This window comes from Poecile atricapillus, chromosome W (genome assembly GCF_030490865.1).
Source record: "Poecile atricapillus isolate bPoeAtr1 chromosome W, bPoeAtr1.hap1, whole genome shotgun sequence".
Classification (NCBI taxonomy): domain Eukaryota; kingdom Metazoa; phylum Chordata; class Aves; order Passeriformes; family Paridae; genus Poecile; species Poecile atricapillus.
This window is the reverse complement of record NC_081288.1, coordinates 18,729,601-18,754,669: the sequence shown is the minus strand read 5'-3', so window position 1 is coordinate 18,754,669 and position 25,069 is coordinate 18,729,601. Positions and strand designations below refer to the sequence as shown.

At 45.8% G+C, this 25,069-nt stretch overlaps 2 protein-coding genes across 3 annotated transcripts; both read right to left on the bottom strand.

Moving 5' to 3' along the window:
• Positions 1 to 6,404: 6,404 nt before the first annotated feature.
• On the bottom strand, positions 6,405 to 11,323 carry LOC131592326 (single-stranded DNA-binding protein, mitochondrial-like). 2 transcript variants are annotated; one of them, XM_058863750.1, is made up of 6 exons: positions 11,044 to 11,201; positions 10,080 to 10,140; positions 9,019 to 9,159; positions 8,206 to 8,293; positions 7,597 to 7,685; positions 6,405 to 6,570 (listed from the first exon to the last, which is right to left on the bottom strand). In XM_058863750.1, exons 1-6 carry the CDS (start codon positions 11,065 to 11,067, stop codon positions 6,524 to 6,526), a joined length of 450 nt encoding a protein of 149 aa, XP_058719733.1. In that variant the 5' UTR covers positions 11,068 to 11,201; the 3' UTR covers positions 6,405 to 6,523. The 2 variants fall into 2 exon arrangements, with proteins under 2 accessions (XP_058719733.1, XP_058719732.1); XM_058863749.1 differs by lacking the exons at positions 9,019 to 9,159; positions 10,080 to 10,140 and having other exon boundaries at positions 11,044 to 11,323.
• A 987-nt stretch (positions 11,324 to 12,310) lies between these two features.
• On the bottom strand, positions 12,311 to 23,844 carry LOC131591991 (wee1-like protein kinase 2). Its single transcript, XM_058863174.1, has 11 exons — positions 23,512 to 23,844; positions 20,608 to 20,807; positions 20,012 to 20,060; positions 18,273 to 18,445; positions 17,499 to 17,620; positions 16,091 to 16,237; positions 15,219 to 15,320; positions 14,808 to 14,893; positions 13,720 to 13,890; positions 13,492 to 13,634; positions 12,311 to 12,570 (listed from the first exon to the last, which is right to left on the bottom strand). Exons 1-11 carry the CDS (start codon positions 23,842 to 23,844, stop codon positions 12,414 to 12,416), a joined length of 1,683 nt encoding a protein of 560 aa, XP_058719157.1. The 3' UTR covers positions 12,311 to 12,413.
• Positions 23,845 to 25,069: the final 1,225 nt, after the last annotated feature.

Genomic DNA, 25,069 nt, shown 5'->3' with positions numbered 1-25,069 from the left:
TCACCCCCGCCAGCTGCGCGCCGCGCCCCCGCCCCGCCCCGCCCGGACACGCCCCCGCCGTCCCGCCCGCCAATCGGGGGCGAGCAGCGCCGGGCGCGGACCAATGGGAGCGCGGGGCCTCGAGCGGCCGCGGCCGCGGAACGTGGGCGTGGCGCGCGCGGCCAATGGCGCGGCGGAGCGGCGGGCGCGCCAGCCAATGGGACAGCGACAAGACTGCGGCCGGCGCGCGCCGCCCCGCCCCGTACCCGCCCTCAGGGAGGGAGCCGCGGCGGCCCCGGCCCTGCGCCCGGGATGGCGGCCCCAGAGACAGGGGACAGGGCGGGCCCATGGACACGGGACGGGGACAGCGCGGCCCAGCGAACCTGTGCAGTGAAGCCAGGTCAGAACCATCTTGTGAAAACCGGAACTTCACAGCTCTGGGCAGCCTGCCTCAACCGGCAGTAAAAATAATCCCAGGCAACGGGAAAGTATGGTATTTTAAGACTTGTGTTCCTGCCAGGCCGGGGCAACACTGACATTCCATGGTTCTTTAGAAGTGGAAAGTTGCCGGATATTTAGAATGCAGAAAGCTGGGCATTGCTCAGTGCTTGTGTGCAGCTCCCGGGGCCCGGGCACGGCCGGGTGCTGCGGGGTCAGCTCAACACTCACTGACCCGTCCAGGCTGCCTTGTGCACGAACCAGAACTGGACTGCTGGCGTGTTCTCTCCCTCCCAGACCTCCCTTCAGCCATCACCTCTTGTGGCAGCCGCTTCCATCCACCCGCAGAGCCAGCGCGAGTCACCCAATCCGCGCTCAGGACAGCCCAGACTTGCCCCCTGAGGAAAACAAAGCCAGAAGGATTTCCCAGCCCTTAATAGGCACAACAAAAATAGGAGAACTTATGATGATTGCACCAGGTTGGTTCCTTTAAAATTTATCAAACTGCTGGGGTTTGATTAGGAAAAAAAAATGTAAAAGTGTGACAAAAGTTAAAAATTTAAAGCCAAATTACCAGTGCCTGAATTGCTACTTTCCACTTTGGCAACCCCAGCCAGAGGTACAAACTTCTTGTGTCCTGGCACTGCCAGGCACTGTTTATCAAAGCAATTCCATTGTGCCAGTCTAGAGATGCAGATTGTGAAATTTGTAAAGGTCAGTTCCTTATCCAGGAGCCTCCGTGTTTTCATTGGATGCGTTCTTCCTTTCAAAGCTTTTGGGGCCTTGTGATAATCCCTTTAACAAAAGGCTCTCCATCACCCTGCTGGCTGAGATTAGCACCTTCTAAAATCACTGCTGTGACTAGATAATTTCTTGCGGCTGGGGCACTAAACGAATGTTTTGCCAGAATGAGAAGACTAAAGGGAGAGCCGTGTTTGCCTCCTAAACCAACGAAATGAAACACCTTAGAAGAACGTGGTCCTGACTGGGTGAGTGCAGCTTCCTTTGCTGAGCATGACGAGAACAAGGGGCTCCCAAGGACTGCTATTTGACCAAGAGCACTGGGCTGAACTTTCTCACCCTAACACATTTCTCAGGCAGAAGTATTTATTTAAGGAAGGAGTTGAACAGGCACATACTTCTGTCATTCCCCCTTGAGTAAAGCACTCAGACAAAATTAGGCACCCTGGGTAAACAGCACACTGCTTTCCCCACTGTTTTGCACTCTTCCTTCACCATATAAAGTTGTGTCCCTTCCCCTCTGCACTTCCCCAGGAGCTCTCTCTTTATCATTGGTACTGAGACGCAGCAGCTGCTGTGTGACACAGAGCTGCTAAGAATTCAGAAGTATGCTGGAAGACTTCTTTGGCCACTGAAATATTTTGACACACAAAACTTTCCATTTCTGGGGCTATAATATAAATATAAAACACAATATTGGTAACTGGGCACCCTGCCCAGTTACTGACACGTTATTAAAATTAGTGTTCAAGGCTACATGTAAATTTTGAGCTTCAATATCTCTGAAACAATTACCCAAGACTTTAAAAGGAAATGTGACCAATTTGCTTTGCATGGTGGAAACCAACAGCAAAGACACCACCCTGATGTGTTGAGTTCTTCTTGGGAAAGGAAATCTGAAAGAACAAGGTTCTGCTGGAGATTAGCAGCACATACAGGGCACCCAGAAGGAAGAGACAAAAGTGAAACTCATCCTTTCCAGAGAATATTAATTATTCAGTGTGTTGATACAACACATGGGATAGCAGTCTAATGTGTCATATGTTGCTGCCCAGACTGACACTGCACCAGAAATCAGGCACTGGAGAAAGCGCCTTAAAACCAACAGGAACATGATACAGACACAGCTATCCTAATTTTATCCCATGCTCCTTGGAGGATTTAAATGGTGGATTTCAGTAGTTACCAGCCTGCTGAAAATCAAGCCTTTTTCTCCATGCTCCATTACTTTTCTCTTAGAGCAGCTTTAATAGTAATTTTAAGTTCCAACTCATGTAAATCTGAGAGCATTTTTGATTTCTTCTTTTTGTGTGAGACCCTTTCCTCACCCCACTGTTCTGAAGAGGGTTTGAACTTGCTCTGCAGCACAGGGGGAGAGTGCAAAAATTGACCAAAAATCTACAAGAACATAAAAGGGTAGGGAGAATATTATCTGCACATACAGGGAAGAGGAGAGCTCAGCTTTTGTTCACTGGGAGTTCTGTTCCCTTTCTGCAAGGAGCAGAAAGCCCACACAGAAAACACACATGAAAACCTACAGAGAAAACCAGCTAAGAAAGGGGAGGCTGCTAAGGCAGAGCTCCAAACACACACCACTTACTTAAAATATCAAAGAACAAAGCAAGCAACAATACAGAGCCTAGCAAAGGAAAGGTGCTCTCTTTCTTCTTGCAGATCCAGGTTACAGAAGCCACAACTCCTGCAACCACATCAATACTCAGTTCTCGATCAGGTCAGCTGCACAAAGGTTCATTAAATATTTACAGGTGACATTTTTCTGACTTGTGACAACCAGGATCAAGATAACCATCTATTTTCTACAGCCACTCTGTTCAAATCAGTTTGAGAAACCAAACAGGAAAGAACAAACAGCAACAGAGCCCACAGGCAGGTTTCTGACCAGCTACAAATAAAATTTTTACCCCTTGAAAGCAACAGAAAACAGCCACAGCTAGAGATTTTTTCAACAAATTCAGCACCTCTTAAAGAGTGCAGTGCACAAATTTCAGGTCTAAGAATATACAGAATAAACCAGCAGTCAACTTCTGATCACAGTAGTTACTGTAGATGTTTTGTGAAATGGCCAGGTATGGTAATGAGCTGAACTTTTAGGACTAAGCAACAAGCAGAAGAAAGAAATCTCACACACACTGTCATACCTTTCCCACAAGAGGTTGTCTCAGGAGAAGCCCTGTGAAAGTTATTTCTTTGTGTGTTGTGCAAAGACTTTACTTGCACTACCCCGTATCTGGCAATGCACTAACAAAGCAAATTTCTTGTGTAAATGAGATTTAAATCACACTGCTGTGCTGAGAAGGTCACCACTGCCAAGATAAACAGACACCAAGCCTTAGTTTGTAGATTCAGACACGCACAACTATTTGGCAAAAAGGCTTCCACCACAGAAATTTCAGAGTTAAAAATAGAAGGTGAGCTTGAGAATAGTAAAGTTTTCTCCCCACAATCCTGGCATTTTATTCCTTTTCTGACATATGAAAAAAGTGGGATAGCCAGCCCTGAAGAGAGCCTGTTACTAAACCCACATAATTGGTACACTGACAGAAATACAGGCTTCCTTTACCAGAATCTTCTTTGCTCTTGTACCCAGGGGCTTCTCTAAGCACCAGTTCAGCTTTCCTGCCTTTGCAATGCCTGCCCCTCTGCAAGGGCTTTCACCAGCCCCCCCCACAGGCATTGATGGTCTTGAACTGAAGTGTGGCCTGTATTTGGGAACACAGACACAGTGCCCCCAACCCCACAGAACACAGAGAGGGCTATTTTGGTAAAGTGGGACTTGATTTCTTTGGCTGAAGTATCTTCTCTTACTTATTCATGCCTCATAATTTCTGTGGACAGAGCAATTTCTGCAGATTAATGAGAATTAAAGTTGAAAGCCTTCTTTGGTGTGTGACAGGCACAATGCCATGTCACCAGCCACAAAAACAAGCAGAAAAGAGTTTCCTATATCTTACAGCAGGCTAACAGAAATAACTGAGTGCCATGGAGCTGCTTTCCAGACCAGAATAGCTCTACCTCAGAGCTGTTCAGAAACACTCCAAATACTTGGTGAACATGCTGACATTTTAAAAAGAAGTCACCCATACTTATCTTTTCCAATTATCTCCATAAATACATAAAATAAATTCCTTGTTAAGGTCAAACACTTCTAAATATCCTGGTTGATGTAAGCAACCAGGGTTTGCCTCACCAGGTTTACACAAGATGCTGGCACAGACAAGAAAAAGCAGAATGCCATTTTCCGGGGGACACTGTGGGAAAACACTCATTGCCTAGTTATAAACAAGGAATCACTGTATTTCACTCAGGTGATACCATTCCCATTCCATTGCCTCACAGAACCAGTACCTACCCATAAAAAAAACAACCAGATGCTACAGGAATGCTGACTTCACACAGGATTTTCTCACAAGTGAAATGAGTTAGTTACAGATTAACTTTGCCCCAGAGCAGCAGAGCAGACGTAAGAGATGAACACACAACAAGCCTTTGTCACTGGTTATTTTTGCTGCAACTAAGGCCATGCAGAATCATTTGGGAAGGCCTACCCTACTGCCACGCTGTGCTGAACGTTCAGCACACTGCTTCCAGTATGTGCTCAAAGTCAGTGTGTGTTGTCTTTGTAGCAGGTCAATCTTTAAAAGTGTACTAGCTACTTTAAATAGAACTGGAAGGGCAAGAAAACTCAAAGTTCTTGAGCAAATATTTTTCTTTGCTGGCACCTAATGCTAATATCTTGTGCTAGCTCTGCTGTCTCCACCTTAAGCCAGGGGCAGAGATTAGCAGGAGGCATTCAGCAGTTGCAGACTTCTGGCAGCTCTGGCTACTCTGTTGTGGTGGTGAAGGGAATCCTTGCTGCTACTTCTGCTCTGAGTCTGGAGTAGAAAGGCAGCTCCCAGGCTCCAAAACAGACTGCCATGAGCTCCACCACCACAGCAGAGTGCAAACAAGGTGACCACTGAATGAACAGAACCTCAGCACATTTGCTCAAGGCCCCCTAGCAGAAAGCTCAAGACAAACCCCAGCTTTTGGCAAGCAGGAAAAATTTGTGTGGACCAAGTACAAACTGTACTTGGATCACTACTGTGCAAGAGCACCATCACAGTTCTCACAGCAGTACAATAGGCTCAGATTAAAGAAGTAGTTAAAGGAATTAAAGTCAGGACTTTGTTTGAAAAGACAATCTCCTGTGGATGACAAGCCACTGATGTAGCTAAGCCTTTGCAATGCATCTAACACCCCAGTATGCCAGTGACAGGGACTCAGATATTTGTTAGAGCATTAACATCAGCCAGAAATAGATGCTGAAATAATTGAAGTTTTTGTTAATACACACAATGTTCACTGGGCATAAAAAAACCCCAAAATTCTGTAGGGGAAAGAGCTGCAAAGACTATTAATGTGTTCTGCACTGGGCTCAGAGATGAGATACAAAATCCCACCAGCTCTGAAGGAGGGAAATTGTCACCTCTAATATTTTCCTTTCCCTGTTCACATCATGTTGTATTAGTGGGAATTTCATCTCTTCTTCGTGTAGTAGAATTAAACATCTTTCAGCTGAGTAACTCCTTACCAATAATACAATAATTCTCTCTAACAAAACGAAATTAAAAAAGCGCCACTCCCACACTAAGAATCCCGGGCCCGCAATGTTTTTGCAGTCGCTCCTCCAGCTCCTCCTGATGGCGAACAATGGGCACAGCACCCTAACCGAGGGACCGGATGGAAAGGCTCAAGTCATCCTACGCCAAATACCACAACAAACAAGACCTAAGCAGGGTTTGGTCAAAGACAAGACCTAAGCAGAGGGGCAGATGCACAAGAGGCCTTCTCCGGGTCTGTGACAGAAATTTCCAGCACCAGTCAAGGCCAACGGTTCTGCTTTAAACTTACTGTCCAACTGGCTTAGTGAAAGAAAAACAGGGAATGACACCTATGGAACAGAGGAGGGATGTCAACAGTGAGAGTGGATCAGGCTGGCAGGCCCTGCAAGACAGGAGAGAGATTAAGGCAGCCAAGGACATAAAGTCTGAAAACAGCTGAAGATGTTCGAGTGAGTCCCATTTGTATATATGAATATAGTATTGAGCTGATGAATATAGTATTCATCAGCTCAAGAACTGATACAGCTGCCTGGGGTGCCTTTTAGGAAGGAAAAAAGAAAGGAATCCAAAAGATTGTAACAGAGAGAAAGCACATGGGAAAACAAAACACACAGAAGTACCCTCTAGGTAACAAACATTTTATTTATTTCTTAAAGAAACTACAGCTGTATACGTGATTACAGAATTATGAAGCACTGAAAAACCAAAGGAATGAAATGGCCTGGATCCAAGCACTAAGGACATCACACCTTGTCTTTCATCGAGCCGTCACTCAGAAAAATCACATTATCTGAAAATAAATTTAAAAAATCAACCTTGAGCTTTGTTTTGCCTTGTTGCAAGCCTTCACACCATGAAGCTCAGGTATTTGTGTTAAAATAAGTCGCTAGGATGTGGATTTTGGAACGGAATAATAGTTCATTAAACAAAAGTGTCCAATACATGGTTCTTTCTCTACATCCCCTGAAAGCAGACAATTCAAGGTGGCCATATGTTCTATGAAACAAGTGTGCTAAAGCTGATGAAAAGCTGCTGAACAGTCAAAGGTATTAGAAACATTTTAAAATAATGGTTCATTCTTTGACTACAATCTCTATCAGTTACAGCTTATTTCCTTTTTCTTCTGTCATGCTCAGTCTGCACTACCATGTCCACAGCTGCTAGGACTATGGGAAGCTCCTACTTCATCAAGCCTAAGGAATTTCTGAAGCACCTTGAGACTGGGCAGTTTGAACAAGAAACCATTAGGAGAATACTAATTAAAAAAGAGAATTGCTTCTCCCTTCCAATAACTTATAGCACTGCTAGCTTTTAAAGAGGCAGCAGAAACATCCAGGAATATGAGTGTTCTTTTTATTTTTTTTTCCCTTCCTTTTCCTCTGTCCTATTTTTTTTAGCCATACTTGTGCAACAGAAATGTTTGCTCTACTACCCAATTAATTTATCCCTCACTCAAAAGCAACATGGTAGCAGCTCTAGCCACAATAAAGATGTAGGATGCTCAGGCTATTTAAAGGGTCCAGGAAAAAGTTGAGTTTCCTAGTTTTCTTTGTTGTGTAATTCCAAGGCACAAGCCTACTCCTTATCCATTCTGTGGGGTAAGCAAATGACACCAACAGTTTGCAACTGTATACTCTCATTTTCTGTGTGTTCACAAGCAGTGCCAGAGGAAATCTTCTAGTACACACTATCCATGCTCTCAAAATCCCTGAGTGCAGATACCAAGGATGAAGACAAACCAAGCTCCATTTCAGAGGTCCTCCAGCCCCTTTTCATTTCAAAAGGGCAAGGGGCACCTTGGTGCTTTGCACCTTACCTGCTATAATTGTTGTGGCCTGTCGCCTCACATTGTTCTTGTCTGTATATTCACCATAATCTATCTTCCCTTCAACAAAGATTCGAGAGCTGAAAAAAACCCAAGAATTTGATTTTGGTCAGAGAACTGTGCTGCTGTTTTCCACTCTGTAATCATAGACTGGTTTGGGTTAAAATGGGACCCTAAAGACCATATGTTCCAACCCCCTGGCCGTGGGCAGGAATTCCATCCACTAGATCAGGCTGCTCAAAGCCCTGTCCAGCCTGACTTGGAACACTTCCAGGGATGGGGCATCACAGCTTCTCCAGGCAGCCTGTGCCAGGGCCTCACTACCTTAACAGTAAGGCTTACACCCATATATCCAACCCAAATTTCCCCTCTTTTACTTGGAGCCCACAACTCCTTGTATTATCACTACACTTCCTTGATGAAAAGGCTGAATTCAGAATCTGATTCTAAGCACACAGGCTTTTGTATCAGCTGTTTGTAGCAGCTCTGCTAACCTGTTTTATGGCACCTGTATCTTACTACAGTTCCTGGTCACCATAATTATTACAGTTGTCCGATATTAAGGCATTAAATCCTCACCCACATTTGTTATTCACTCACCCTTTCCTCACATACTGATAGGTGACATCCCTGAGACCCGGTCTGAAGACGGAGATCCTGTGCCATGTTGTCTTCTGACTGATATCACCTATGGGACACAGAAATTACAGAGCTGGATTCCAAATCTTCTTTGCGATCCAAGACTCAGAAATTAGTTTCAACACATTGGTATTCTCAAATTATGAGAAGTGATTTGAAAACAGAAGTATACTAGCACTCCATCTCCCACTTCACTCAGAACAAAATGTTCCACTTGTCTGCGTCCAAACAAAGTCTTGTGCAGAAGCACAATTCAAACTAAAACATTGCTTTTTCTGTTAAGACAGTGATCATCTTATTAACCTTGATTTAACCTTTAAATAATCTTACTAGCTTCATTTGGCTGAACAGATTTCTTCCCTCAGTTCCCTCTAAAAAATATTTGTTTCTTCTCCCCTCAGACACTCCATACCAAATAGAATTTGGAGAATGAGACATTTGCAGGTGCAAACTGATGACAGAATCAATGAGAAAATTATCTTTTCTTTATTTTTCTCATCCTGAAATACAAGTAAGAGTATGAACCTGCCATGCCTCTGACAAACCCCACCAGTGACAGTGACAAACTACCCACTCAACACCATCTCCTCTCCTGAGGAAGGCAAACAGCAGATCTCTCTTTAGTATATGCTGTTGGAGATCAGTAAGAGACACACAAATGCACCAGCATCTCTGCTGACATCAAAGGAACCTTCCTGCACCCCAGAGATTTGCAAGTGTGGTGCTACAGGCCATGCAGCCATGACCTGGGACATGTTGCTCGTGCAGACTCACCTCCCTGGCCCACTTCACTATCTCCTGTCCGCCACATCTCATTGGTTGCAAGGGAAAATATGGTAACAGGATTTTTTCCTTCCACTTGCCTCATGATAGGGTCCTGTCCAACCCGACCAAGCAGCTGAACACGATTCATGGCTGAAACAAGAGAGAACACAGAGACATATAGGTGAATTATGATGCTTCTAAGCATGGCAAGCCATCAGTCAGCAGCTTTTCTCAAGGGCCAGGAACACAACTTTCTGCACCTCCTAAGCACTTTTTAAGCTCTAGGGACATTTGGCTTTTTTGGGCCCCAGCAGATGGCTGATTGCGCCTGTAATGTCATTATCACTGCAAAATAACTGATTTAAAAAGCCAAAGGTTCTTTATTCTTTCTGCTCCATCTCTTTCACAGACACATCCATGTACCACTTGAGACAAATTTGCATTAACTTATCTTGACTTTTGTTTCATAATGATAAGACACACGCACAGCAGTACCTTTGAAACAAAGTTGCATTACTATACTCAATCCTCAGAATAGCAGTCAGTTTTTACACCAGTAGCAGGCCTAGGCAGACACACTCTATCCCTTCTCTGTGTTCAAGGACAACTGGAAGAGGTCAGGGAAGTATCCCTTGTGCACAGTAAGCACGTGAAGTGAATAGTGAAGGCTGAAACATGCCTAGAGCAAATCCTGCTGGGCCAGCAGCACACACACAAGTGCCCCAGGAGTCTGAGAAAAAGCACACAAGACACCTGAAGGCAGGTGTTAGAAACCATGCCAACAGCAGGCCCAAACCACTGCCACAAGAAGTACAACTACCTACCCTATAGAGGTGGTAGTCCTTGTCAGGGCTTTTTTCTTTTCCCCCTAAAGCGCTGCTTCACCTTACAGACTGAGACCAGACAGGAAACCACTCACAAGAGTCTGTGCTTGAAACAACACCTTCTTAGCTGCTACCCCGAGGAGCTATCATTCTCCTCCCTGCTTTTCTCCTGCCCTATTTCAGACACTCTAGAACTGAGATAAACACAATGAGTAACAACTAAATTACATCTCAGGAGTTACTTACATCTTTCAAGTACCAATGAGGTAACCGTATCAGATTCATGTCTTACAAACTGGCGTAGCACCTGAAGAAACAGAGAAATGTGAGCTTCCAAGACACAAACTATGAACAGCATTCACAAGCCTTTACACCTCATTTTCTTCATGCTTGTAGAAGTTCTGCAAGCATGTTCTTTTCCAGGTAACTAACGGGGGAACTGGGGAAAGAAATCTGTTCAGCCAAATGAAGCTAGTAAGATTATTTAAAGAACATCTTTTTAAATCAAGGTTAAAGAGTTACCTAGAAAGAAGTGTGCCCCAAAGCTATACCTCCAGGAATTATTTTTGGGACATGCAGTAACTACTGTTTTTCTGTGATACATAAATAGGAGGGGAGGAGGTTTGGCTGTTTGGGCTTTAGTCTTTGGAAGCAAACAGGTCTGACAGCTCTGCTTCATGCTCATCGGAGGTTAACCAGGTGTGCCCAAAAAGTACATCCATCCACTGGAACAAGCAGTGGATGCACTGACACCCTTACTCCCAAGGCAAATCTAGGACACAAAACTCTTAGTACTGCAAGTGGGAAAGCAGTAAAGGAACTGCCATTATTCCAGCAAATATTCCATCCTAGAAGAAAGGAGGGGAAAAAAAAAACAAAAACAAAAACGCAGCAACGCTTGTGCTAGAGGTCCATGGGCAAGAATTGGCAAAAAGGCTCATTTCGCCTAACACGTGGTTCCAGGCCCGTGGGAGAGCTCACACTCTCTCCCCAAGAGCAGACCCAGCGCCGAGGCCCCGCGGGCCCGGCCGGGCGAGGGCTCCGGGCTCTGTCCGCCCCTCCCCTCCCCTCCCCGGGGCGTTGGCCGAGCGCTGTTCCGTGTCCGGAGAGAGGCTGCCAGCCTGGCGGCGGGGCAGAGGGGCTGCAGCTGCTGCTCCCCCCGCCGCCAGCGCCGCCCCGAGGGGCCCGCCCCGGCCCCGCACGGCCCTACCTGCCACGCCGGTCGCCGCCACATGCTGCCGCCGAGCCTGCGGAGGGAAAAGCAGGGCTGAAGCAGCGCCCCAGGGAGCCCCGGCCCCGCCGCCCTCCGCAGCTGTCCCGGCGCCGCGCTGCGCCCGCGGCCGGGCGGAAGAGGAAAGGGCCGGCACGGGCCCCAGTTCCGGGCGGAAACGCGGCCCGGGCCCCGGCGGGAGCGGCGCCCAGCGTGGACACACGGCTCGCGGAGGGGAAAAAAACCAAACCCAACAAAATTCCATCACTCCGTCGTCGGTTAAAGAAAATGATAAAACCTTTATTCGCACGAAACCGTAGGATCCAACAGTTAAAAGCCAGCATGTGCAACATCATAAAACAAACTGGTAAAACCTGGAAATAAGCGCGTTTCCAAGGTCTCCCTCAGAACAGCGCAGCGCTCTGTCCAACCAACACAAACAAGCGACAAGGACGCCCAAAGTGACGTTTACGGAGAGACGGGGAGGGGTGTATGAGATCTCAAACACGAAATAGATACCACCATTAACACGGACAGCTCCAAAAAGCTGGAAAAGCCCTTTCTAATTGCCCTCATCTTTGCTAAAGGGCTGCAGCTCACGGGCAGGCAGCGGCACCGCTGCGAGATACTGGAGGGGAAATGGGTCCAGACACCCAGCTCCCAACACCCCCGGCATGAACAAGGACACCTCCCCGACCGACAAAACACAAGTCGGGCATCAGGTTCTTATCAGGCTGTCAGAGCGCACCCGGTTACAAAAGTTTTGTTGCTGAAATTCGAAAGAATGTCTTTCTTCAACTCCCACTCGTTAAGGCGAAGTGTTGCCTATTACTCTGTTCCCCCTCAGTGAAACAGCACTGCAGCTGCATCCCGAACCCCCAGGACTGCCGTGTAACCAGCCTGGCTCCTGATGTGTAGCTAAAACTGGCTGCCATAGTCTCTGCCTACTTGCTCCTAGAAGGGGCCAGCTGTAGATGCTGTCTCCCCATATAGCCACTACCACCCCTCTAAAGATGTAGTCAGCCCTAGTGTTAAGACCAGAAAATGACCAATAACAGGGCCTAGCTCAAGAGAGAGGGGAGTAAAGAAAATGTCATCCTTTCATCACGGCAGACTTACACTCGGCCTATAGCAAGGCCAATTACACAAGAAATTAAGCAGGTAAAAGACTGAGGACAACGTTAAATACCATTATCCAGCACTTGTAAGCCAGTCATTCTTTTCTCAGGCACCATCTCATAACTAACAGGGGGAACAAAAAAAAAAACAAAGGTAAAAAGAAAATGACAGGGAGACAAGATGGGGCATTGGTCTGTGCAGACCCCCTGCTTTCATAGGGCCATTCAGCAGTCTTTGGACAACACAGAAATTCAGTAACCCAGAGTAAAGCTAAATGAGCGACAGCTCTTCCCTCCCACCAGACGCTTGCTCTTCTGCTTAGAAGAGGTTTCAGACTCTTGTAACTTGGCACTTCCTAAGGCTTGGTCCTTCATGAGGGTCTGGGCAAGGCGAGCTGCTTTAAGTTCCCTGCAGGGGGGAGATGGAAGGAAGAAGAAAGGAAGAAAACCATGTCATGCATGAATCCTCACCAACTACAGAAGCAAACTATGAACAATCTTGCACAAGAAGGTTACTATAATACTCCAGCGCTGCTAGAAGGGGGCAACTTCTCAGCCCAGAGGGTAACATGAAGGTTACTGTAGCTGTCTCTAGAGTTTCTGCTTCGAAAGGTAGGAGTCCTGAAAATTTATCAGGAGAAAACTATGTATTGGGTCAGCAACACGCTGGTGGCAGAATGAGGAACCCCCAGCTCAGTTTTTCTCCTGTTGTTTCTCTCAGATATCTGATAATGGTTTAACTTAAATCCATGTCATCTCATGCAGCACAAATATTGAAGTAAAGGCATGTGCTTCTTTTCCATTTCCTTTCTTCCCTGGTACTTGCTGTTCTTCCAGAGCATTCACTCTTCTGTCTACACAGAAAACCTACTCCTCAGTTTACTGCTGCACTTAGAGGGGTTGTGGGGCAATTCTTACATCCCAGCACCTCAAAACACTACTGCCAACAGCAAGGGGGAAAAAGGATATCTGCCACGGTCTGATATTTCTCTTCCTTCTGTGCTTAGCCCGCTATCTCAGAGCATTATCAATTCCTCACCTGCCCACTGGTTGCAGGTTGTATCAGCATTTTGCATCACCAGTAGTTGCAGGAAGCACACAGGTTCACTGGTGTAACGCAGCCAGCTCCTCCAAGCCAGAGCTGAAGCACAGCTGCTGCCTGGGCACTGAGTCCCTCTTACATCCCCATCATTCCCCCAGCTCCAGGCACAGGAGTTGACCAGGGATTTCTGCATGTGCAGCCTCCCAGCATTACCACCCTCCATTCATGGCTGGTAACCAGCATTGCTGTGCCCATGCCTTCTCCCCTTCATGCCCAAGCCAGCCCTACCTTTCCAGCATGGCAGTTTTGCATTTCTCCACATTTAGCTGCTCCTGGAGCTGCACAGCTTTTCCACACGAAGGGCGGAGAACAGGGTGTTTAGTGAGAGTTGTGGCAGAAGGTCTTTGCACTGGATCAGGGTGGATCATGAGCTAGAAGGCAAAGGAGTTCAGAGTTTAGCACTCCTGTCACATACCAGCTGCAAAAGCCTCCATCCTGTCAAGACTACTTCCTCACCTTAAGGAGCTCAAAAAAGTGGTGGGAAAGCTTCTGGGGGATGGGTGGGATGTTGCCTTTGCGGATGTGGTGCCACAGGACCCCGTTGTGAGGCAGCGGTGCTGCCCCGGCTGCCAGAGCCACTGTGAGTGCCAGGGCAAAGATGTCTGCCTTGGGCAGGTAGCAGTATTGCTGCAGAGAGAAGGGAAAGGCATTAGAAAGGAACACCTTGCTACACTAAGCAAAGGTGAGCTGGGGTATGAGCTCAGAAACAAACAGCCAAGCAAGTGTGTGCATACATATGGCATTGCCTTCACCACCCCAGTGAGCTGTTTTCTCCTCCTCAGGATGAAAACACTGGCAGCAGGCAGCACCATTACCCAACAGCATGCTGGCTTTCAGCTAGTCATAAGGACCTTGCAGGCTACATTGGGATCACTGCAGTAACTCCAGAGGATGGCTTAACACATGTGTACCTCCAGCCTTCACCACAAGGCAGTAAGCTCCCCATGGCCAGCTCAAACTGAAGACTGCATCTGATATGTTAGCCTAAGAGTTCCTAAATCCACTTGCAGCACAGATACTGTCACCTAAATACCTGAACTGAATAACACATCCAACCTGGTTGTTGAATACTGATTCCCTTTTCATTTGTTGGCCAGAGTGACAAAACTGCAGTCAGTTTAAGAGGTGTGCTGTGCCTCCCACCTCTCGATCAGTGTTTGTTTTACAAGGCGTTTGTCTGGATGAATAAATATATTCCTCAATGATCACATTCAGTAATTTAATCTCAGCTGGATATGCAAATCAAATGTCTTCAAACTGATAAAGGTTTTGTCTCACTGATCCCTCAAGGAGAATAGTCACAGTAATCCAATGATAGCTGCTTATGAAGTACTTACATATGAAGCTAAGTATTTACATTGTAAGACCCACACCACTGTTGTTCATGATAAAGTGCTAATTTCACAGATTTTACAGCCAGACCAGACAGAAGAAAGAGGAGATAAGGTGAGGAACAAGTTGGACTAATGTCTGCTCTACAGTTGATCTCTCCCTACTTGCTCTCCCACCCTGTTCTCCCCACTGCCCTGCTCTAGCAGTCGTACCTCTTGCAAAATCTCATTGGCCAAAAACCGTCTGTCTCCTTCCTCCACCTGAGGGTTTGCTATTGATGTCACATGTCCAAGGTCACCTGAGACAAAGAACAAGCAACTGAAATGTAATGAAGCAAGCTAAAGACATTCTCCAATAAAAGCTTGCATTTTATAGGCACCAACAGAGAAATACTGAGTAAGAGAGCAAGCCTGCCCCTAACTCAGGAATCTGCACTTGGAAACAAGCACATGGATTTTCCATGACTTGTCTTCTTAGAGGAACTAATTCTGGTGAGTAATTGGGGCAATCATGACTATCTTATCAGTTTTGTGTACAAGTCTCTTCAGCCACAGGACAAGGCAGTCTCAGGCAGCAATGGTAGCCCTAATCTTAGGCCAGCTGTAAAGGAGACTAAAACCTACCAATCTTATACACCACACCAGGAGAGAATTCATCTTCACTGTCACTCTCCTCCTGCCCAGCAGGGCCTGAAACTGCCAGCTTGTGACAGATGAAGATATTACCTGCAAGACAGAGAAGTTTAGCAATAAGGTGATATCAGTGGTCAGGCTGCAGCAGCCTGACAACTTTGTAAAACTCCCACCTGTCAAAGTATTTAAGCTTTGCAGCCAGAGAAACTACGCACATGCTTCCCATCCATTAGTTAGCTTTCTGCCCAGCTCACATTCAGCAACATAGCTGGCAGAAGACAGTTGTATTTTTTTCATAAAATTCCTCAGTGAATTCAACTTTCCCCTCTCTCTGCCCTCTAAGCTAGAAGCCTAAAGTCAGCAGGAAAAAGGAGTTTCCCTCTAAGAATATTACCTATGTGAGGGGGAGCATTTCCCTGGAGGTGACCATCCTGAGCTGCGGAGAGGAAACCTTGTTGCTATTTTTGCAAGAACTTAACCCCACAAGGTAGGTATTACAGACACAAAACCTAAGTGTTAAGCAACAAGACAGCAGTAAACAAGGAAGTCCCCATCTTCCCTGGCAGCCCTACTTGCTCCACCAGAATGAAGGCGATTCCCACGAGCCAGGATTACAAAGATCATGAGACAGGAGTAAAATGCTGCCAACTATCAGAGAAGGCTCAATTTTAGAGCAGCAGTAGTGGCACAAATCAAAATAAAAATTAAAAAAAACCAAACAAAACACAACACACGAGGCGAGGGCAAGGTCTTCTTTCCTTTAAAGCACTACAGTCAGTCTATTCAGAAGGATTTATTATAGGTTTTATCCCTGAGAGATCACTAGGAAAAGCCTCCACAAAGGAGGAGGGTGCTATACTTACTAGGTTTGATATCCAGGTGCACAAGGCCAGAGCTGTGGATGTATTTTAGCCCCATGGAGACTTGCAGCAATATTTCCTTCAGCTCTCCTTCTGGGAAATACTGCCCAAGCTTTGCATTTTCCAGCAGCACATCTTGGAGACTCCCACCTAGGGGAAGACAGTCAGTCTGAGACCTGGCAGAGGTTTTATGGAACAGCATGTTTGAAATAACGTAGCTGCCCAGAGCACTTAGAGGCTTGCTAGTGACAAACTCCAGCCACACCAGCTCTGTGTGCTCTAGTGAGCAAACTTCAGCACCACCATTTGGCTCCAGCCTTTCCACTGCCCTGGAATGCCCAGCCTCCTGCTCAACAAGGATGAACCACTGCAGTTCTACCTCCAGCCTGCAGCTCTACATCCTGCCAGGAGGGCTGACCTGCTAATGATGCAGAGCTGCTGCAAGTGAACAATGGGAAAATTAATTGCTTCTGCTGCTTAGATGCAGAAAGCAGGTATAGGAATGGTGGAACAAGGAAATTCCCACTAGCAGATGTTTGACTGAAAATCATTAACATTCAACACACTTTGTTGGGTCTCCATTGAGACACTTTGGATATTTCAGAGCCAGAAGATACCATGGCCTCCATCAGCTTACTTTTTACCACCTCTCCTTTAGCCTCAGATGTTCAGCCACCAGAACACAAGCAATACATCAGTCCTGCAGCAATGAGCACCACACTTCACAGTTGCCTCCACCAGCTTTGAAAGCAATATTCCAAACAGCTGTCACCACTCTTCACCGAGCCCCAAAACTACAGGTGCAGTCAAAAGATGAACATTGCATATATGCCTTCAGCAACTCTTGTAGCTGAAGGTATCTTCCCCAATTTCTCTCAAGCAGTGGTATTGCTAAGGGTAAACTCAGGTAGGAATTTACCATTGTGCCTGCAGCACCCCATTTATCCTCTGCCGCATCATTTGCTCCACTCCTTTGCAGCTGTCAACCCCTTTCTTCTAGTCAGGATGCAAGATGCCTTCATCCTCAACCAGTCACTACCCACCTCCATCAAGAGGAGGTTCTTGCCAAGATACATGGCCCTTAAGCCAGCAGCTCCCGAGTCACTCATATCAGGTGTTACCCAGACAGTCCTGGCACAACTCTAACATCAGAACAGGCAATGCTTTTCCAGGCCAGCCAAAATAGAGAAACAGTTTTTAAATCCCAGAACTGTGAGGGTATTCACTGCTTCTAAAACATCAGCACCACACAGCTTCATCTGAAATTATGTGTCCTTACTGGATTCTCCACAGAAATGCAGCCCCAGGGCAGTTTACTTTCTTGTAAGCCAAAACATCCCACATTGAAGTGCAAAAGAAAGCAACTCTGCTCGTGCTGGGATCTCGGCCTTGAACCCTGTCCAGATCTTACCATTGCAGTGTTCATTCTGGATAATCATGTGATCGTCCTCTGCCCAGGCCGAGTAGTAGCGCACCACGTGGGGGTGGTGCCCCAGGACAGCGTGAGCATAAACCTCACGCAGTGCCAGCTGCCTAGGGAAGCACACACAGAAAAAGCAGAGGTGACAGGCTGCCAGAGGCTGCTTGGTACCAGGAAAGAAGCCCTGGTTTGCAGCCTTAAAGTCCTGAACCCCTCCGTGCTTCCTTTCTCTCAGGTTTTGACAGACAGACTGGCTCTCACAGCTGCTGAAGCACAACCAGCCCTTGCTCAAGTGCCCTGAGAAGCTGTTAAAGAAAATCATCACTGAGCAAGTCTTTTGTTAAAGAGGCAAAAGTCAGCAGCAGCTTCAAAGACTTTTCTTTAGCATTCAAGACACCACAAGCTGGTCAATACAGATAAGAGTGGTGCTGGCCACACAGCAAGGCAGGGACAACTGTATGTCTGTCAAATAAACTTCTTGACAGTTATTGTAACGAAACTTTCTGGATGGACAGCAAGGTGTTCAGGTACACCATCCTCTCACTTTGCAGAGCATGTGACTTCCTCCTTCCCTAGACATTTATATCCAATAGTTGTATAGTGGTATCTTCCCCCACTCCCCCAGCTGTTACTTAGAAGTGCAGCAGCCAATTTTTGCTCACACCACCCATCAGATACCTTTAGAGCCACACTCCCTCCTTCCCATCACAGCTCTCAAGAACATGCCCATCATTTCAACTGGCAGTTCCCAGCAAGCACACTCACTCATCCGAGGATCCTGCCAGAGGCCTTTTGGAGCGTTTGATGGCATAAACACATCCATCAAGGCGTTTGATACACTTGTAGACAGAGCCAAATTCCCCCACACCAATTTTTTCCAGTTCCAGGAACTCCTTCTTGTAGCGGGAAACCATATTGCTTGCTTTCAGAGTATATCTCTGCAAAGTCACAAAAACAGCAAAGACAAATGGGATTGAAAGACTTAACAGCTGTCATTATTTTAGACATGTGCAACACTTGCTGTCACTGAGCACCCACATTGCTCCCTCTCCCATTCTGGATGTTTACCCAGGCACATGTGGAGGTGTTTGGCCAGCTATTCAAAGAGCAGTTTCAATTCTTGAAATTACTTTTCACTTGTGTTTTTTTCTGACTACTTAAAGGCCATTTTCCCTGGTTTGGCCAAGTTGCAAGGCTTGTTTGGTTGGTTTTATAAAGGCAGGACTTGTTAGCCATACAGGTAGAAATTAAGAAGAAATTTAGTCTAGTTGGCTGTATATGCCTACATATAGATATAACCCTAACTCCTTTGGTTACTGCCATCACATCCCTTCTCTTGACAACCCAGAGCAGTTCCTAGACCCACAGCTGATGGAGTCAGTCAGAGATGAGCAGCAAACAACAACATCATACTGGCCTAAAGCCAGGACTTGAGAAGACTTTAGATCTATTGCCTATTTTGAGCTCAGGAGAGGAGCTTTGTGTGTTGGCTTCCTGTGACCCCAGCTATGCAAGAGCCACTTTACCCTGTCAGCTGAGGCGTTCTGCATCAGTTCAGGATCTCCAGGTTTGAAACACCAGCTGCTGACTAATGGCAGATTAGCTGGTCTCAGTGTATTGTTTGTATTTCCACTGATATCTCACCCAGAGACACTTTTTCAGAGAGGTTTGAAAGCTGGCAGAATTGTTGGAAGATAATTCTTGCTACAATAATGGTCACTAGTTATCTAGGAACAGCTAGTAGAGTGATGTCTACTAGCAAGGAAAATAAGTTAAGAAAAGATAAGCACTGGACCATGAAGTGAACAACCAGAGTGGACTAAAGTGATTTTTCTCCATCCTCCTGCATCCCTTACAGGGACAGCAGCTCATGCTGCACAGTGGTTTCCACAGAAACCACTGCTGTGATTGTTGTAGTTTATGGTACATGAGCTTACAGAGGAGATCCTCACAGCCAGTAAAATGTGGCTCACATGAAATAGCAGCCCTTCCCAACAGGTTACATTTCATAAGGCACACATATTTGACACTATTTTAATAAGCTTGGCAGTGAAAATACCTCCTAGTACACAATTTTATACCTATATTACATACTCAATCTCATTAGCACTCAAGCAGAATAATAGTTCAGTAATTCACAAGTTACTTGAGGCTTTCTTCTAGGTAAAACAGTAATTGTGGCAGCGCTGGATGTTGCCTGGTAGCAGATTTGCTCTGCAGGTGTAGTTTTTCCAAGCCCATTTGCGTGCAATCCCGGTCTCCTCGGCTAGAGGGTATCATTATCCTTCCATAAACCTGGCTGCTGCACCAACAAAAAACAATTCCACCTTTTCCAAGTTTGTCACCTCAAACAAATGTTCAGTTTAGACCTTTTCAGTCATAGCTATTCATCCTCTGGCACGGTGCCATGGTTTATATTCCAATAAGAGAATAAATTCTATCAAACACCAAGCTTTAACAAACATTTTATCCAGTTGGTGAGAGGAAAATGTATGGACACTCACCTTCGTAGGTAGCTCCTGTTTAATCTGGCTTCCTGGATGAGGATCATTCCTAGAACAGAAGATTAGGAAAGTCTGGAGTGTCATTTCAGTGCAGCAATCCAGCTGGGTTTGAAATTAAAAAACAAGCAAAAAAAATACCCAAGAACCTCCAAACCTTGCTTTACAGCCTAATCATGTATTTTATAGAGTTGATAAACAGGTTTTTGGTTGAGGTCTTAAAGACTGCAATTCCAGCTTAGGAATTCTTTATTTCCATTTAAAAGGCCTCTACAAAGCAATTTCAGTACTGCCCAAAGGACAGAGTGGCATTGTCCAGAGGCATCATTCTCTTTATTACTGGTGAAGCTGTAGCCATAACACTAAAGAGAGCTGTTGATCCCCCACTTACCTTCCTGAACAAAGGCAATGATTTATTTTTATTTGTATTTCTGTTACTTTTTTATGTCTGCTAACATTTACTCTACACCAATGAATACTACAGAAATAGATGATTCATTGTTAGCAATGGTAACAATGTTCAGATACTGAACATCTCCATTACTTATCTCCTTCCAACAGTGTGATTTCAGTCTGCTGCCTAGGAGTAGCTCACTTACAGCTCTCCTCTGGCCTTCCGTTTGCTATTAGGATGAAAGAGCATTTGTCGATAGGACTCCGGTGTAAAGGGATTAATGTTGACAAGAGAAGCTTGGGAAGAGTCATCAGAGTCAGCACGAGGAGTAAGCCTCGGATGTCGGAAGCCTTTGGGTGGGACCTTTGTTGCAGATGAAGGAAAAGCTGTCTTTGATAACAGGCTCTGTATCAAGAGAAGAAAACAAAAGTGGCAAATAAACCAGGAAATTTTTTGTTCTTTTTGTTTTGTTTTTTGTTCTCCTGCAACTCAAGGAGAATTCAGCTCCCTTCCTTGGAATAGTTGAATCATTAAATCCCTGTGTCCCTAGTTTAGTCCCCGCAGTTTTCATTTTCCCCAAAGCATTTCATTCTTTGTTAAGCCCTTTCATACTCTATTCCCTGCTCACTTGGGTGAGGCCTGCAGAACCATTTTGGCAAGCACAGTCCTCAAGAGGAGCCAGCTGCTCCCTTTTCCCTCCTACAGAGAGGCAGAAATTGCATCATATGTTGCATTAACATGGAAGACCTAGTTCTGCCAGGCATGGACTGTTGCATCCTTTTGGTCAGGAGAGGTTTGCCAGGAGGTGAGCTAGAGCACCACCCAAATTTCCCTGCACTAAGCAGCATTAGGATAGGGGAAGTTGCTAGAAATATTTTTACACAGCGACGAGCAAAGCAAAAAGAACCCATTTCTCCTTATGAATGAAAACCAGAGTTTCCAGAATTTAAGTTCAGGAAGAACCTCTGGATCTTCTATAGTTCACCTTGCCACAGAACACAGGCCATTGTGTTTTGCTCACTAGTCCAGAACCTTGGGCCATGGAAAGCATAGACACCAGTCTTGAGATGAAGACAAAAATCTACTCACTCTGATTTGAGTCCTTCAGTTTGCCATCAGCTTTTAAAAAATGTGTTTGGTTTGAACTTGTTTCAGCTTCAAGAGAGTGGTATAAGGCCTAAAGGATTATTTAACATCGTACTTTCTCCTAGTTAAAAACCCTTTAAGAACACAGAAGTCTCCCTGTTGAAGATCAAGGTACTCGTGTCTTTTCAATCCCACAGTGGTCTCACTATTATGATCCTGGAGCCACATCTCCACTCACATCTGGTGGCTCTGTCTGCAGTTTTAGACGGGGCTCCACTCTTATCCTTTCTGTCACTTTCAAATATTTTCCCAGATTTTTCTACAAGCAAAGAGAGAGCCCATCTTTTGCAGCATGCTTGAAAAACAAGACCTTTATCCCAGAAGAGAAAGCAAAAGATTTGCTTTCAACCAAAAAGATTGTTGATTTCATGCAATTGCTGCTTATGGGTTACAACATGACAAACTACAAGCAGCATGTTTTGAATCATCCAGCCAACAGGTTATCTACACAATGCACACCCTGAAAGCAGCCTTCACTACCTGCAGCCCATCTGGTCTGCAAAAGATTTTTATTGACCTCTATTGTGGTTTAATCCCTGCCAGCAAATAAGCCCTCTGCTTGTGAGTCCTTTGCTCACAACTACAACGCCTTCCTCAGTGGGATGGGGAACAGAAAAAGGGGAAAAAAGGTAAGACCTGTGGGTTGAGAAAAGAATAAGTTCATTATTAAAATAAAATATAATAAGTATTATTGCTATGAAAAGAGACAGCAAAAAGAGAAATAAACCCCAAGACAGACAAGTGATTCACAATTGCTCACCACCTGCTGACTGATGGCCAGCCCATCCCTGGGCCCTAATCAGCCCCTCCTGGCTAATTTCCTTCTGTTTGTATGTTGAGCACAACATTCTATGGTATGAACTTTCCTGTCTTTTTTCCTGGCAGCTGTCCTGGCTGTGGAACCACACAGCTGCTGGTGCTTCTGCTCGCTGGCAAAACATGGGAAACTGAAAAGGCCTTGACTTTGGGTAAACACTACTCAGTAACAACCATGCTTTAGCAACACTGTCCTTCAGCCCAAAATCACAGTGCAGTACCAGTTACTAGGAGAAAATTATTCCATCCAAAGCAAGGACAACTTCTCACCGATGTTAAGGTGAGATTTAGAGAGATTTCTTATAAAGGGTCACTGCAGGAAATTTTTGGAGTGATGTCCTTTAGGCTGCTTTCTCCTAGGGTGTGGGAGGCTTTCCTCAGGAAATACTGCCACACAGTCAACCATATAAGGCCAGAAGATCATCCTTCTCTCCACATAAACAGGTTTTTGTAGGAGGACAGAAGTCAAATCCTAGCTCAGAAGCATTGAAGGACTGATCTCCTGTGTATCACTTAAGCAAAAGACCAAACAACCTATCAGTAGAGCAGGAGCATTGAGAGATGACCAACAGCTACACTTCACTGCAGGTCTGGACTGCTTGGAGCCAAGAAGACAGCAGAAATTATCTAGGAATAGAGAAGCTAGTGCCAAGTCTCCACCTGTGATTATTCAAGACAAAATGCAGTTGTCTCTCTCCAAGAAGTTACACATGAAACGGGCTGGGCTCATTCTCCCAAAAAACTGGCTCAGTAGCTGAGTTACATTTTAGGGCAGTGACAGAGGTGAAGAGAGGCTAACTTTCCCTCCACAAGCACACATTGGTTTGTTACCCCTTCCACAGGGGATTTGCTACCCTGAGAACAAAGGCCTGCTTTCCTCAGATTCACTTAGCAACTGTTTCACACAAAAAGAAAAACCATGGCACCAGACAACAAGCTGGTTGGAGCTGATCAGACTTGCCAGGTAGAGTACATATCCCAGCCATAATGCCACTTCCAATTTTCAAGACAAAACCCACTTGTATACAAAAATGTTCTGAACAGAGCAGCAAGTGCAGCTGTCCACCTCCAAGTTCCCCCCAAACAATGAGCTTCTTGAAAGGAGATGCATTTATCTCCCACAGAGGTGCTACAGATCTGCCATTACCTTAGGAGTGTGTGGGGTGTCACAGAGCTGCAGCTTTTTCCAGGTGATGTGCAGTGGTGTCTCAGGTTTACTCCAGCTCTTGTTCACAGGTGGTGAAGACTTCAGGGTGGGACTCATCCAGGCTTTTGTCCTGCTCAGGAAAATCTCACTAAGCTTTCTCTGAGGGGTTGCTGGCAGAGGACTGCTCTCTTGCCATTTCTGGAACTCTGAGCTTCTGGGGGGGCTCAAGCTCAGGGAGTCCTCCTCGTTTACACTTCTGTCTTCACTCTCTTCACCACAACTGGAAAAGTCCAGTCGCTGAATGAACTCATTGCTGTTGTCCCAATCATCCATGTTACCACATGAAGCAGAACAGGTAGAGCTGATACTGGCCTATTTTGAAGAGAAAAACAACATTATTTACAGATAAACTATCTTCTTCCTTGCTCCAGCAAGGGCATCGGTTCTGCTGACCACAATCCTCAATCCCACAGAAACCTTGGTCATCCATCAGTGTAATTAGGTAGCATTTATTAATGAAGACCACCCCAGAATTACCAGATACAAAGCCACTCAGCTACTGCTCATGTAACAACAGATTTTTGCTTTTTGCCTTATTGGCATAAGTCAAATACAACTCAGAAGCCACTGCCTTTCCCAGTAAGTTTCCAAGAGAACTCCTCCATCCACTGCTCTCATCACACAAGGAAACACATCCTAAAGAATAACACACAGAGCCTCCACCCACTCTCTTCTACATTAAATTTCTCAGCCAGAGGGGTGAGGGAGGGAAATTCCATGCTACATACAGCTGTAAAAGCAGAGGGTGCCCCAAGGAGTCACCAGATACCCCACAGCCAGCCCCCCTCCTGCCCTGGAGCATTTATAACCACCCCACACCAGAGCCAATGCTAATGGGAAACATCTGGAGCTTGGCAGCACCTGTCCACAGTTGCCTGGTGGATGAGGAAATCTGTCTGGATGTGGATTTGTGGTGCCAACAACCAGCTCTGCAGGGAGCCAGGACTCTCTCAGTCAGAGTCATCTCCCTGCTCCTGCATGCTCGTCCCTTCTCCAGCTCCCTGGGGCTTGTAAAGGGGGTGGTGTTTGCTGACAGCCTGTCTGCTCCATAATCCCATCAGAGATCCAGTCTTTGTGGGCTTTACCCGTATAAGTTATTTGTCTTGTGGTGATGGGGCCCTGTGTTTCCTTCTTTAAGTCTGAATTTCCTAAACATCCTGCATTTAGAGATGTGTAAGTTTGGGCAAGCGTTGAAGCCTGCATGGAGAGGTCATTAGCCTAATTTATAATGTACAGACTTATGAATGTGTAATTTATAAGACTTCAGGAGAGAGTTAGGAGCCATGCCCAGGTCTCGGGATAGCTTCCCATTTGAGGTTTCTAAGGAGAGGAGGGAGGAGCTGTGTTGGTGAAGGCAGTCCCAGAGGTGGGGCTGTTCTGTTGCTCCCTGGGAGCAGGTCAATGTCTCTCCTCACTGCACCTCTTTGTGAAAAACAGGAGTCTTCTGAGCCTTTGGGAACGTGCGTTTCAAAGTGGGACTAGAGCAAGTTTTAACTAA

Excerpts from the sequence above, each read along its gene's own strand:
- LOC131592326 (XM_058863749.1), bottom strand. The coding sequence starts at position 11,308 with ATGGAATTTTGTTGGGTTTGGTTTTTTTCCCCTCCGCGAGCCGTGTGT. Across the intron at positions 7,686-8,205 it reads TATCAGTATGTGAGGAAAGG|CTCTCGAATCTTTGTTGAAG; the intron begins GTGAGTGAATAA and ends GGTTTTTTTCAG. Across the intron at positions 6,571-7,596 it reads GGCCACAACAATTATAGCAG|ATAATGTGATTTTTCTGAGT; the intron begins GTAAGGTGCAAA and ends ATTTATTTTCAG.
- LOC131591991 (XM_058863174.1), bottom strand. The coding sequence starts at position 23,844 with ATGGATGATTGGGACAACAGCAATGAGTTCATTCAGCGACTGGACTTT. Across the intron at positions 16,238-17,498 it reads CCAGAATGAACACTGCAATG|GTGGGAGTCTCCAAGATGTG; the intron begins GTAAGATCTGGA and ends GTCTTCCCCTAG. Across the intron at positions 13,891-14,807 it reads CCAATGAGATTTTGCAAGAG|CAATACTGCTACCTGCCCAA; the intron begins GTACGACTGCTA and ends TTCTCTCTGCAG.